The 14,847-nt window shown below is 35.6% G+C and overlaps 1 protein-coding gene across 3 annotated transcripts in view; it reads right to left on the minus strand.

Moving 5' to 3' along the window:
- Window positions 1-14,847, minus strand: part of LOC111045654 (dual 3',5'-cyclic-AMP and -GMP phosphodiesterase 11) — a 169,553-nt gene that overhangs the window by 93,182 nt on the left and 61,524 nt on the right. Inside the window, exon 1 of one of the 3 annotated variants that reach the window (XM_039441444.1) lies at window positions 505-549. The exons of the other annotated variants lie outside the window; for them this stretch is intronic. Coding sequence (XP_039297378.1) covers window positions 505-522 — 18 coding nt within the window. The 5' untranslated portion in view covers window positions 523-549. Of the gene's footprint in view, window positions 1-504; window positions 550-14,847 lie in introns of those variants that run through there. 3 annotated transcript variants of the gene reach the window in all.

Here is a 14,847-nt window from a genome sequence, read left to right on the forward strand (position 1 = left end):
TTAAGGCTCAAAGAGAAGCATCTTACAAAGTGAAAGGTAGCTTATGTTGGATGCTGATTGAAGACAAACAACCAATTTCCCTGCTAGAAGCACTAATATGAGGTTCTAATTTAGGTATATGGTAATGGTGTGTTTCTGTAGTTGGAGGTTCTTGCTAATTATTAACCAAAGGCTCTTTCGGGTTTCGTCTAAAACCCGTGGCTTGAGTGAAGCCAAAGCTAAATTCGCTGAAATTCGGGAAATTTAACCGAATAAGGCAGATTCCAAAACGTGTACACGAGCAATGGTAATCACGATAGAGGCACATGATGTAAGTGGTAGTGATATTCATCCGTCCATTTCTGAGCGAGTACCTACTGAAAATTCAATTCAGTTTCTACCTCCATGGAGGTAGAACTTCTGAATTTTTCACAAGTCAACTCATATTTGAAGTTGTAATAGGTTCAGCCTTACAAAAAAAATATAATTAACAAAATACAATTGAATTTCACCAATAATACTCACAAACAATTCAGTGGGCATGATGCATTGTACAGTCTAGGTTCTGACCTGAAAAAGAAGAAGAATAATGATAATTTAGCATTGATTATTTTAAATTAATAATATTTACAAGTTTTAGATCATACTTTAAATCGTAGGCAATCTAAGATTCAATAAATGAGAAATATTTATGATAGAATGAGCTCAACTTGTTAATAGTATGCACTAAAAGTAATAAAGTTTAGTATTCAAGTAATACAGAGTGATTATATTCAGTAACAAGAGTGAGTTATGTTGTGTATGGAGCTTAAATACTATTCTTATTCAACAATACAGTGTGCAATTGTGAAATAATTCATTGAAGAATTTTATCTTGAAAGGTGGTACAAAACAAGCAAGTGATTAAATTATTGAGCGAGTGGAGGATGAAATGTTAGGCGTCTGGGTGTGACAGTTGAAAAAGTGATAGAACAAAACACAAAGTAGGTGATGAAAGTCAAGGATACTCAAGCAAGTAATGGAATCAATTGACGATTTCTATAACTAGAACAATTTTCAACTATCTTTTGCAAATATTTTGAAGACTGTGTAGTGGAGGAAAGTTGTTCATAGTGTAGACTTATACACAAAAAGTTTGTAAATGGGCTATATTATTTATAGGGAATTGAAAGAATAAGACGTTGATGTTGTCAATACCACAATATTTTTTTAAAAATTAATTTAATAATATAGTGGTAATTTAAAAATATAGTGGTATTGACAACATCAACGTCTTATTCTTTAAATTATTGAGAAATATCACAACATCTCATACCATACAATCAAATTATTAGAAATGAAATACAGTAGCGATTACAATGGAAGATTTCTGAAAGATGATTATGATAAACCACTTTTAAACACGTACCGTCGAAATTCGGCACTTTGAATTAAGCTCATTCAATTATTAAGGAAGGAAATGTGAAGTTCATAGTTGACGAAAACATGAGAGCAGGATGATTTTATCCGTATTCCTTCACAGCTCATGTCCTGCAACCTGCAATGCACGACCTTGTTCCTGAGACGAGCGCACCGACTTCTTTTGCTGAAGAGCCGAAGGCTACCATCACAATGATGCAATCTGACACACCAGTAACTCATTTCTGTCAAGATGGAGAAGATGGAAGTTGCAATTGGAAATCGGTCAAGCTGCGTTCCGCGTACCAACTAATCGGTAGTGGGAAAATTCTTTTAATGGTTATTACGATAAATTATGTGAGGGACGGCGCGAATATTGCATGATTAATTTTCGTGGAAGCCGCAGGGACAAAGCAGCTAAGCACGTAAGGTGAGTTGGAGTTGGTGAGGAATCATTGATATGATTGGTGGTACACTGGCGCCAATGCACCGAGCGACCGGTTTGCTTTCCTTCTTGCTTTATTCTTCTTCATTTTCTTCTAGCTAAACGTCTCACTTCATTCAACTTGCTGTTCTGAAGCGATGGTTTTTTCTATTTAATATTTTTTGTAGGGGCCAGCAGCGTGCGAATTGGAGGGCATCTCATTTCACTTCAACCTCGAACTTGAAGTATGGATTTCAAAGATTGGCGCCGGTCTTGGTAGACTGCGGCCGGCTACGAATGTGACCTTGGGCTAAACTTCACACACATTATAATCGTTGTATGTCCAATTGCAAATTGGCAAATAAATCTAGAGAGCTTCGTACACTCTCCAACATTGATAAGTCTAGCAAGAGGCGCCGCTATAAACATTATTTGTTAGGGGGCTAAAGTTTCACAATGTTCTGGTTTCTTTTTTGCAGGAATTGGAATGTGTGAAATGCTAATGATTTTTTTAGACAACATTCAGAAGCGAAGCTAGGACCAAGGTCCCATACAGCCACTACATCTTCCGAAATCCGAAATATGGGTGCGGACAACTCGACAGAGGTAAATGATATTTTCCTGCCGATTATCTTATTATGTATTACTGAATCTATATGAAAATGCAAACCAATTACAATGAAGGTCTTGTTTTCTTAATTTTAAAACTAGAAACACAAAAAGACAAAAACCTTATTATTGAAAACGATGATGAACCAGACCAAACTGGATATTGAGTAACCAGAATTCTCTAGAGATAAACAACCTATTCATCTTCAGGGAGAATACTTTGGGAATACTAAGTATCTTAGTACTATACGCGTACGTTGTTTACCACAAATCAATTGAATAATTCAGATATATGAAAAAAGATTCCGAGAGCGAACAAACTGATCTTGATAATAACTTTGAAACATTCAATAATCAAGAACTATAGTATCTAATTTGGTAATTGAGTTTGGTATCAATATCAAACCGACTCAATTATTGCTTACATACTATTAAGATAAATGGATTTATTTATCTGAAAAGCCGGTAGAAGCTTTCTCTCACAATGAGAGAATTCTCATTATGAAAGAGTTCATAGAATACCCGTAGTCGCCTAGTGTCACCGTTGTTATTCCCCCATTATCATTGACCACTTGTAATTTGATACGCAGCATTTTTCAATTTGATCCATAACTTCACAGAAAAAGGAGGAAGCATCACGTAGGACGTATCAAATTTGGAATTAGGAACAAGAATTGTTTCTGAGGCTAGAAATTGATACACAGTACTGTACTAGAATTTCGTCTATTACAAGCATCCTCCAATTATATTATGTCATTCTATTCAAAAAGAGTTTCTCAAATTCAGATCTCCTCATTACAAATCATCCTAATAGTACTCAATGAATAGTACTTGAATTCTAATGTTTTATATCATGCTTAATTCATAATTTGAAAGGAAATATCAAATCTTGCGTTACATGAAAAGCTATAGAGTTTCATCAAGAGACAAGAGGTAATTGGTATTATACTACAGATGGTTCACTCCATTAGAGGAGGACTCAAAATTAGTCTAAGTTTAATTTTGATTAATGGACACTGCTAATGAGGTTATGTGATTTATGTGTGTAGTCCATTTGGGCGTTTCCGGCCTTAACAATTTCGACTCCTACCGTATCTAGGACTTAATCGACAATAATTCGTCATCCTAACCAGCAGAAACAAAGTTATTTACAGAATCACTGACATAACTAGAATTGATAGATAGTAAAGTAGAGAAGCATGACAACTAGAATAAACAGGAAATTGCAATATCGTTTACATATTTTATATAAAGAAGAATTTCCAACTTTAGAGATATGTTACACTATTTGTAAATTATCATGTCTGCAATGTAATTTCGGCATTGGAGGCATCTGAAGCCAAAATGTAATTATAATAATATTTTAGTATGACATTATAATCTATATAATAAGAGAGAGTAGGGTTGAGTTTGGTATCAAACCGACTCAATTATTGCTTACATACTATTAAGATAAATGGATTTATTTATCTGAAAAGCCGGGAGAAGCTTTCTCTCACAATGAGAGAATTCTCATTATGAAAGAGTTCATAGAATACCCGTAGTCGCCTAGTGTCACCGTTGTTATTCCCCCATTATCATTGACCACTTGTAATTTGATACGCAGCATTTTTCAATTTGATCCATAACTTCACAGAAAAGGAGGAAGCATCACGTAGGACGTATCAAATTTGGAATTAGGAACAAGAATTGTTTCTGAGGCTAGAAATTGATACACAGTACTGTACTAGAATTTCGTCTATTACAAGCATCCTCCAATTATATTATGTCATTCTATTCCAAAAGAGTTTCTCAAATTCAGATCTCCTCATTACAAATCATCCTAATAGTACTCAATGAATAGTACTTGAATTCTAATGTTTTATATCATGCTTAATTCATAATTTGAAAGGAAATATCAAATCTTGCGTTACATGAAAAGCTATAGAGTTTCATCAAGAGACAAGAGGTAATTGGTATTATACTACAGATGGTTCACTCCATTAGAGGAGGACTCAAAATTAGTCTAAGTTTAATTTTGATTAATGGACACTGCTAATGAGGTTATGTGATTTATGTGTGTAGTCCATTTGGGCGTTTCCGGCCTTAACAATTTCGACTCCTACCGTATCTAGGACTTAATCGACAATAATTCGTCATCATAACCAGCAGAAACAAAGTTATTTACAGAATCACTGACATAACTAGAATTGATAGATAGTAAAGTAGAGAAGCATGACAACTAGAATAAACAGGAAATTACAATATCGTTTACATATTTTATATAAAGAAGAATTTCCAACTTTAGAGATAAGTTACACTTGTAAATTATCATGTCTGCAATGTAATTTCGGCATTGGAGGCATCTGAAGCCAAAATGTAATTATAATAATTTTAGTATGACATTATAATCTATATAATAAGAGAGAGTAGGGTTGTGTTTGTTCGCATCATAACATGCCAACTTGTGGATTGCATACCGGAAAAACGGGAATGATTTAGATCTTCAAATTTTGCACATAGATTCTAAAAATATCAATCTCGTGCACCTCGAAGCCCGAATTTCAATTTTGCTTCTAGATTTTTCAGAATTAATGTTGAAATTTAATTCATGGGACATGAATACATAACTATGTTAAAATAGAACTATAATCTAGAGCAAGGTACCTAGAATACGTATTCTAGGTACATTGATCTAGAGCTAAAGAGACTACCTCTTCGAAACAGATGGTTAAAATTGGTAACTCTAAATTAATAGCCAGTCCAATTTTTCAGGTTGACATCAAGTTGAGGAAGGTTTCTGAACAAGATTTGAGTTATATCACTTTATTATGTTAGTATCAAGTTATGATATGTTAGTGTCAAGAATTTATCTATACTATAATAAAGGAAAGAACTGGCTTATACACGTACGGGATATGAAAATTATGTTTGACGCATCATCACGTCTAAACTACTGGACTGAAATCAACTTTAAATTTTGCATACAGTTTCTTAATTAACTGAGGATGGTTCTATGCCAACTTCAAACTCTACAATATTCCACTCAGTCAAGTTTTCAGTTTGTCAAGTTTCAAAATGGACCCTTGCGGAGCACGGGTTACCTGCTAGTAAGATATAATTTTGAGCGGCAACATTGAATTAATTTTTTTTCAATACTACAGCTATCTAGCCTAAAGACTAATGAACTAATTTTTGCTATCCAAACACAAGGATAATATACAGTGTATCCATGATTCTAATATACTACTTGAAAAATAAAACAGCGAATTAAGAGACTCTTTCTGCTATTGTGGAATCAATACACTAAAAGCTTTTAGTGACTGCACTAAAAGCTAGATTTCACTCAATCACTGCTCTGCTTGAATTAGCCTGATTTTGGTAATCTATATTGGACCTACATTTCAGAAATGATATGATTCCAAGTACTCAATTTAATTGATATTGTTAAGAAATTTCAAGTTTTATAATGAATATAATTTACAATAAATATATTATTGATATTTTTTTGCAAGATTTCTTCTATCAAACATTAGTGGATTCACCAGGAGATTATTAAAAAAAACCTAATTTCAATAAGCCCTGCACTACTTCAGACATCGTTTTATAGAAAGTTTAATTCAATCAAATCAGTGTACTACATAATTTCTTTACATGGAGTAGCAAAGTGAAGCTTGGTGACCTTTCGAAGTGTGAGCAGGAAATTAGAGGAAGAGATATGAAAGAATTTATGCAGAGACTGGTGAGCAAATCGGAGCAAGTGGCGCTTCCGACCGCTAGTCGACTATACGTTTGCGTCTTTGTGGCGCCACAGCCTAAAGCCACACTCCTCACTCCTCAGTAGACACCTGCTCCGCTCGCCGCTTGCAGCTTGCAACCTCCACACTCCACAATCCACGACCAGAGCCTCTCTGACACGCTCCACAACCAAAGTATCACCTGTGACCAGGGCTGCTACACTCTTTCCTTTTCTTTCTCTCTATAACTGCTAAACTCAATCCTTTCCTTTCCCTCCAAAATACTCTGGCACTACTCCGTCACATTATCATAATTATCATCATCATCATCATCACCATCACCATAATAATAATAATCATCATCATCATCATCATAACCTGCATCATTACCTCTGTATCAGACCTCGCCTTGCAAAGGTCTTCGCGCATCTAATGTGGCTCGCCTAAATATGATAATTCCACTGTATGGCGCCCTATAACTTATCTTGATCCACTAGATAAGCCCTGCACTATATCAGAGATCGTCGAAACCTGTTGCCTTTCTCTGCCTACCTTTCTATCTCTTCCACTTTGACTTTGTACTCACTCATTGCTTTGTAAACCAATGCAAGGCTCCACCCATTTTTTCTAATCGACAGCGGAACTGATTTCCATGATTTATACGAAAACGTGTAAAATTCTTACATGTTCGGAGCCTATGTTGAACATTGGTTTAGACCTACACATTAAATAGAATCACGCTATTATATACGAGTATTTCGTTCCTAAATTTCTGAATCCAGAAAGTCTATCTTCAATATGAAAGCAATACTTTACATTCCATCTATAATCAGCAGTCCACAAACATGAAATTATTCCCATTCTTCTCAAGCTAAAAACAGTAGTTTCCTACTCATATAACCTGGATCTTTGGATCTCAGTACCTGGACCTCTGCAGAATGCTAAATTTTTATTTCCTCACTTCCAGGTTAATTATATTATACTGCAGAAGTGTGATTTTTTCAAAGTTCACGTCCTAAGGACTCCAGTTATGTAGAATGAGACAAGTCAGGTCAATAATTTTACATAATACATAATCAACACTAAGTTTTCATAATTCAACTAAGTAAATCAAACCTAGAATTGGTTTTTGATTCAATGGCATACTAGCGAATAGCGAAACAGATCAGATATAGACACATAGTACGTTTGATACTCACTAAAATCGAGGATATATTTCAAGATACAGAGCAAGGACTCAAAACTGTTACAATCTCAATCTTCATCTGACTTTCATGAGGCTAGCGCGATAAGATTCACAGACTTTCCAAGTAAAATTCACTGTTCAATATTCTCTCCACACAGTTTATTTTTCAGACTGAGTACTTTCCAGCTGATGAAACATTCCAACAGGCAACATTTTAGTTTCTCTTCAAGACGTGTGCTGTACAGCTTGCAGTGAGATGAACGACAGTGCCCCGTGACAAGTGTTTCCTGTCGAGAGGGGGAAGGAGGGAAGGGTGCGTTGAGACGCGTGGCGCCGGTGCCACAGCTGGAAGGACGACCGGAGGCCTACTCTACAAAGCTTGGTTAAATCAGATGGCGACGGCTGACTACGCTAACCGCATTCCATAGCAGACGTCAGCAGATCGACAGCAATAATAACTGCCACTATTCTTCCTCTTTTTCTATTTTATCTTCTCCTTTCTCTACATCCAGTTCCACATCTCCTTATTTTGTGTATTCTCCTTTCTCCATATTTTGCTATTAGTTTTCACATTAATTGAGATCTTAGTTTTCTATTCTATTTCTTCATTTCTATTTTTTCTCCTACTTCTTCAAGATATTATATTGTAGTTTTTCTTCAATAATGAAGTTTTCTTCAATTAAAATACTGTTTTTCTGTTAATTATTTCTTTTTGGCTGTTTTCCGTCTCTTTCTTCGTTACCTTTTTACCTTTTTTCTCCTTATATTTGATGTTCTTCCTCTACAGTTTGACATTTTACTGTATAACATGCTACAACATAATTTCATTTATTTTTTTGTTTATTGTTATACAATAACAGATTTCTGTAAGATTTGTAGAATTTAAGATTTTACCCACCATTTCCCAACTTCTTTCTTCCTTCTCTTCACCCCTTCCTTATCGTCCTCCACTTTTATCTTCTCGATCTTCCTCTTTTTTCTCTTTCTTCTACCACCTTTTTTCACATCCATTATTTTTCAAGTTGCATTTTTTCACTACCCCTTTCGCTGCTTCTTCGAACCCTTCTTATCTTTCATTCTTCTCCTACTCTTCCTTTTTCATTTTTCTTCTTCTGCTTTCCAATACAGAATATTTTTTTGTTCTTCTTATCTTTTTTATCATATTCATTTCTTTTTCATTGTACTTTTCTCCTTACCTCTTTTTTCTCTTCTCTTAATATTCTTCTGCCCTTTCTCCTCTTTTCTATGTTTACTTCTTCCTCACCCTATCTCTCTCTATATTTTCTGTCCTACAATTGTGTCTCAAATTCTTCTTTTTCTTTCTCTTCGTCTCTTTCTCCAAGATCTATCTCCTATACTAATTCCTCCTGATCACTTGCCCCTTTTCCTCCTTCTACATCTACCAGTACCACCATCTTCCTATTTTTTGAGTTGTGTAGTGAAAGAATCTCCATCAGCAGCCGAATACAAGCGACGACAGCTCGAGCGATAATTTATGCGAGCAACCAGCAACGGCACTGATTTGTTCGATAGAACCAGTTACAACACAAGAGCACAGAGCACCACTCATTCCTAGATCCTCACTCAGCGACTTTTCGTCGCCTAACTAGAAAGTGACTCACTGCACACTGCAGTACACGTAAATAAACATGGAATTCCAGGTGCAAGCATCTCGACATAATATTTGTTCGACTTCACCAAATCAAATGTTTGGTTATTTGTGGGTGTTTATTCTCCTACCTTCAAGTATTCTTCTTCCTACTGTTCTTCCTTCCCATCTTCTCCAGCATCTTTAGATGTTCAACTTTAATATCCAGTGTTATTGTCAATCAAGCAACTTAGCAGTTCCAAAATTTCAAATTTGAAGTTTAGTAGAAGATATGAGGTATTTTGACCGAATTCAAAAATGAATCTCTTCTATTATATAGTCATTTTGTCTCTCCTCTCACCTTGGATGATATACAAGAATAAAGATAACGGGCGAATATTGGTATTTGAATAAGATCTGATAGGCAATAATTCTGAAAATAATTACCTTTAGAATACATTTATGACAATTGAACAATAGTTTCTATCAGATCAAAATCAGAATATCTATGTTTGAATTTCCAGGCTCATAAAACGTACAGAGCTATCCAATCAGATAATGCATAATTATATAGACTTTGTAACAATAAAGTTTGGGTATTCCCAAAATCAACTCAAGAAATTGATAGGTCTCAGAACAAGAAGCTGCTACCGACTGCGGCCAAGCAGGGCACATGCGACGCCAAATATAACGTCACAACTTATTTACGCATTAGATTCGACAGTGAATATTCAACGACACTGAATATACCACTTTCCACCATTATTCTATATTACGCGAACATTTTTTATACAATGTGGTGATTTATTTTGAGTATTGGTTAGAACCAACTGTTGTAGGCTATTCAACCTGATCAGAGAAAACATCGTCTATTCCAGATTGATTATTCTGTGACTTGATTTATGGACTGAATTTCTTCAAATTCTTTGAATTCCAATGGAATAACAAGAGCTATACAGCATGAATCACCTGCCCAGCTGGAGAAGCTTTGAATTTAGGTTATCAGTCCAAGAAAGTGGGTGCTATAGAACACATCTTGCACCTGCTGTCTGCTCTCTTTGTTGATCTGGTGCTAGTGTTATACATCATTTCATCATATAACTACATCAGGAGCAGGTGGGCCATATCATTCAACAGATTCAGTTCTTAGCACTCATACCTCATTCCTCAGGTCTACCATAATGAAATAAAATGTAAGGAATTAAACTTACTACAGGTTCTACTTGGTTCTACTTTGCTTTTCTCAACTCCAAGACCAAATAAATATACAGTACCTTGACAATTTGAATAATTACAAGTTATAAGGAAAACCTCTTCGTAATATTCCGCGGAATTTTTCACAACTTGTTCAAATCTATAAGCAATCTATTTCAGGTGGGATACAAGATGCAAGCGAAAGGTTGAAGCTAAGCTTCTCTGAAACAAAATCACAGTGATTACAAGAATTTTGTCTTGCAGTTTTCTCACGGTTCTTCTGAGAAATGTCTACTCACCAACACGCACAACATGCGTGTTTCTTTTCTTGTTTTTAGGTCACGCATGGTAAATTAGAAAATACTTCTAAAATCAAAAGTATGGTGGAAAAGTAAGAGGTTAAATAAAGAATTCCCAAGAAATCCTCCTACCTTCAAGTATAGGTAGACTCGGGTCTAACGTGTGGGTGGGTGCATGAAACTATTTTGTATTGTACCAACATTGAAAATGTTGAAAGTACAGATTTGGTTTTTTCTGTTAATCGATAATTTGTGACCCGCAGTGATCGTCAAATACTTCAATGTTAGTTTGTAGAGCAAGGAATTGATTGTTCTTATATCATAGTGATTGGAATAAGAATAAGATAAAATATTCAATATAAATTTATTCAATAAAAAATTCAATAAAGATTCACAAACATTCAAGAAAACAATCAATAAAAACATTCAAACGACAGGGTAAAAACAATCGCCGAGTACGAACAGAACGATCAGGTCGATATGTAGATTTCAGCTCGCTATAGTTCTTCTATATATTATCAGTGACTACAAATGGTTCTATCATTGCACCGCTGTTTCGTGGCATAGATCTTCACTGCGACTTAGGGCCAAGCCATACGAAGCGTTTTTTAAGGTTTTTTAGAGTCGGCAGGACAGGAAGCTCTCGATTGGCTGATTATCAGTTGATTGTGTTTGCGTTCGGGAATCAATTGATAATCAGGCATAATCAAAGGCATCCTGCCCTGCCGACTCTCAAAACGCCGTCTGAAAACGCCTGTAAAAACGCTTCGTATGGCTTGGCTTTTATACTCGTTATATTCGCGCCTTTAGTCAGCAGTTACTATTCATTGTACATATGTATTATATACTCTGTACATTGTATCAACTTGTATTGTAAGAACAACTAAAATTTGGATGATGAGCTAATATTTATGTTTTGAATTACAACATAACATTATAACTCTGAATAGATGTTGTAACCTCTAAGTTGAACGCTGGAAATGGAGGAAAGTTTGTCGAGACAGTCTCTGGAGTGGAAGTGAGTGATAATCGCGCAGATGTAATATTGTTGCAAAGTGCTGGCCAGACAGACGTTTCTGTTCTACCAGTGAGGCTTGCTCCTTTTCATCTGAGCCACCAATACAAAATACAAACTTCCATCGATTCCATGCTAGTTAACTTCTTCCTCCAAAAGTTGGCCTGTAATCTCATATCGATATTACATTGAACCGCATATTTCTTGTCCAGGCTTGAATCATATTCCCAGTTCTATTGAGCAATTTATTTATTGGATAGAGCATAAAATACATTAATCAGAAAAGAGAAAAGGCTATTGCCCAAAACTTCGCCAATTTCCTAATTTTGTCACAAATTGTCCAAATATTATGCAGGTTATGTCCATTTGAATTTCTTCACCAAATCATCAAACTGATGATGATCAGAGCTTTTTGAGCTCAATTTGAATTTACTCGGTGCTTGTTGAATTCTATGAAAATGATAACTGCCACTCCTGTCAGTGTATTTATGTAAGTGGAAGGGTTTATAAACATTTTAGATAACAAAATAATACTGAATTTTAATTGTCCAGTTCATATCAGGAGTCGATTATAATACAAACTATTAAGAGGAAGCGACAGCAATACAAACAGAATAATCAAATCAAAGTTTATTCATCAAAAAACAATTACAATACAATTTAGAATATTATAACATTTAAAACAATGAAGTTTCATGCTTTGAAAAATTTATTAATAGGCATAATTTCTCAATAAGCATGCCAGTTTCATTAATTTCATCAGATACGTTTAATTTATTTGTGATGGTGTTTTTTTACCCGACTAGACATTCGACAGTAACTATGCAATGTTATTTCTTGATAGACACAAGAATCTACATAATTTTTTATAGTAATTTTTATATAACTTCTCAATTTAAGCTTCTTATTTTGTAAGGAGATTATATTTGGTGTGTCCTTATATAAAGAGCTGAGTCATTCCAAATAGCACACCACAAACGGAGTTTTTGAATACATAATTTACAAAATTACATAATATGAACCTAAGTCTACGTGACATGTAACACATAGTCGCCACTGTTTTCGAAAAAGCTAGCTCTCCTAGCAAAGCTGAGTTAACATAGGCTAAGGGGCTATGTGAAGAACAATATTCATACCATACAATGCGTACAATACCACAGAATAATGCCAACTTTTCTTTATGGCATCAATAGGTGAAATAAAGTTTTGGAAGATTAGCTCCCATTACAGTGGATCAACTGAGTTGAACCATGGAGTGAATATAGAGGAACTATATTAGTAAAAAAAAGCTTTTGATAGGGTATACAACATGATAAAATGATGATTATTCTGAAAGATGCGGGCATCGATGATAAAGATTTGAGGATAATTGGAAATCTTTACTGGAACCAGTCAGCGAATTTGAGAATTGAAAGTGAGCATACACTTTCAAAAGGCAAATTGAAATAATGCGAGAAGTGAGACAGGGTTGTATATTATCACCCATCATATTCAATTTGTAATCAGAAAAATTTTCAGTGAGGCTTTGGATGAAATTGAGAAAGGAGTTTTGATTAACGGAATAAGACTCAATAATATCCGTTATGCAGATGACACGATCGTTTTCTCCGATAATTTAGAAGATTTGCAATTCATGATGGACAAAATAACGGCATGTAGTAATGAATATGGTCTAGACATCAATGTGAAGAAGACAAAACTGATGATTATAAGCAAGAATAACATAAATGGAGATCACCTATATATCAATCAAGCCCCAGTGGAAAGAGTAAAGAAGTATACCTGGGAACCATAATAAATGAAGGATGGGATATTTCTGAGGAAATAAAATCAAGAATAGGAAAGGCCAGATCAGCTTTCAATAGAATGGGCTCCATCTTCAAGAGCAAGAATTACTCCCTAGAAACGAAGATAAAAATGCTCAGATGTTATGTGTTTACAGTCCTATTATATGGTGCAGAGTCCTGGACTCTGAATGAGGCCATTAGTAAAAGACTTGTTTCATTCGAGATGTTGGCATACAGAAGGATTCTGAGGATACCGTGGACTGATCGCGTAACAAACATTGAGGTTCTAAGGAGAATGGGGAAAGACATTGAGATAATCACCACCATCAAATGCAAAAAGATTCAGTATCTGGGACATGTAATGAGAAACGACGTAAGATATTCTCTATTACAGGTGATTCTCCAAGGAAAGATTTTTGGAAAGAGGGGCCCAGGTAGAAGAAGAATTTCTTGGCTAAACAACATCCGATCCTGGTGTGGAAAAAGCTCCATAGAAATATTTCGTATTGCCGTGGATAAAGTGAAAATCGCCATGTTGATCGCCCACGTTCGTAGCGGACAGGCACAATAAGAAGAAGAAGATATTAGTACCTATGGTCAAACTATTGAGTAGGATTCATCCTTATTATGAGACGTTCATACTATTATGTTTAGAGTATTGTTAATTTGGTGTACTTTTTCGAGCATGAAGTGCCTACTTGGTTCAACAATGCTTCATCGACAATGGCTTACTTCGACAATGTTTCATAAGAGATGTTCCAAGTCAATGATTCCCAGTCATTCAGTACAGCAATCGTCAGCAGGGCACCGCCCTGAGAATCGGCCTACAATCACAAGCCGAGCAAGCCGAGAGCTGAGAGCTGATATTAGAGCTGATATAGTGCGTGGCAACCGAAAGCTGTCGCACATGTACAATAGTGGCGAAGAAATCAAGGTTGCAGCATCAGCATCAGCAGCAGTTGGAATGCTGTACATCTGATTGGAGACGGGTGTTGGATGTGGGGTCTCGGGTTACCCCATGGCGCCTGATATGCCATGCCTGCCTTGTCTGACCTTGGCAGTAGACGCGACATCATCAGCTGACCGCGACGCCGACGCCGCTAATCACTCTTCCATATCATTATCACTGTAGTCACTATCACTACGGTCACATCGCTCACTCTCCTACTATATTATGACCATACATGTCCACGTATATTATGATCATACTCGCATACTTTTTAATAATTATGTAGAAACTAAGGAGTAGAGAGCAAGTTCAACGTTCTATAATGCCATTGTCACTACTACTATCATTTATTATACTTCATTATTATTATGGTCATGGATTTGACAAAGAGATGATGTAAGGATGTTCAAACATGCCGCAAAATACTCAATGTCATATCCTACTAGTCAAAAAACTTATTATACTTATTTGACCGAGCGAAGTGAGGTCTAAGATTCAACTCGACGGTTTGGCATTTCTCTTGATGTTTAAATGTTTGAATGTTTATATGTTGCGCATTTACGGCGAAACGCGGTAATAGATTTTCATGAAATTTGACAGGTATGTTCCTTTTTTAATTGCGCGTCGACGTATATACAATGTTTTTGGAAATTTTGCATTTCAAGGATAATATAAAAGGAAAAAGGAGCCTCCTTCATACGCT

Source organism: Nilaparvata lugens, chromosome 1, assembly GCF_014356525.2.
Source record: "Nilaparvata lugens isolate BPH chromosome 1, ASM1435652v1, whole genome shotgun sequence".
NCBI lineage: Eukaryota > Metazoa > Arthropoda > Insecta > Hemiptera > Delphacidae > Nilaparvata > Nilaparvata lugens.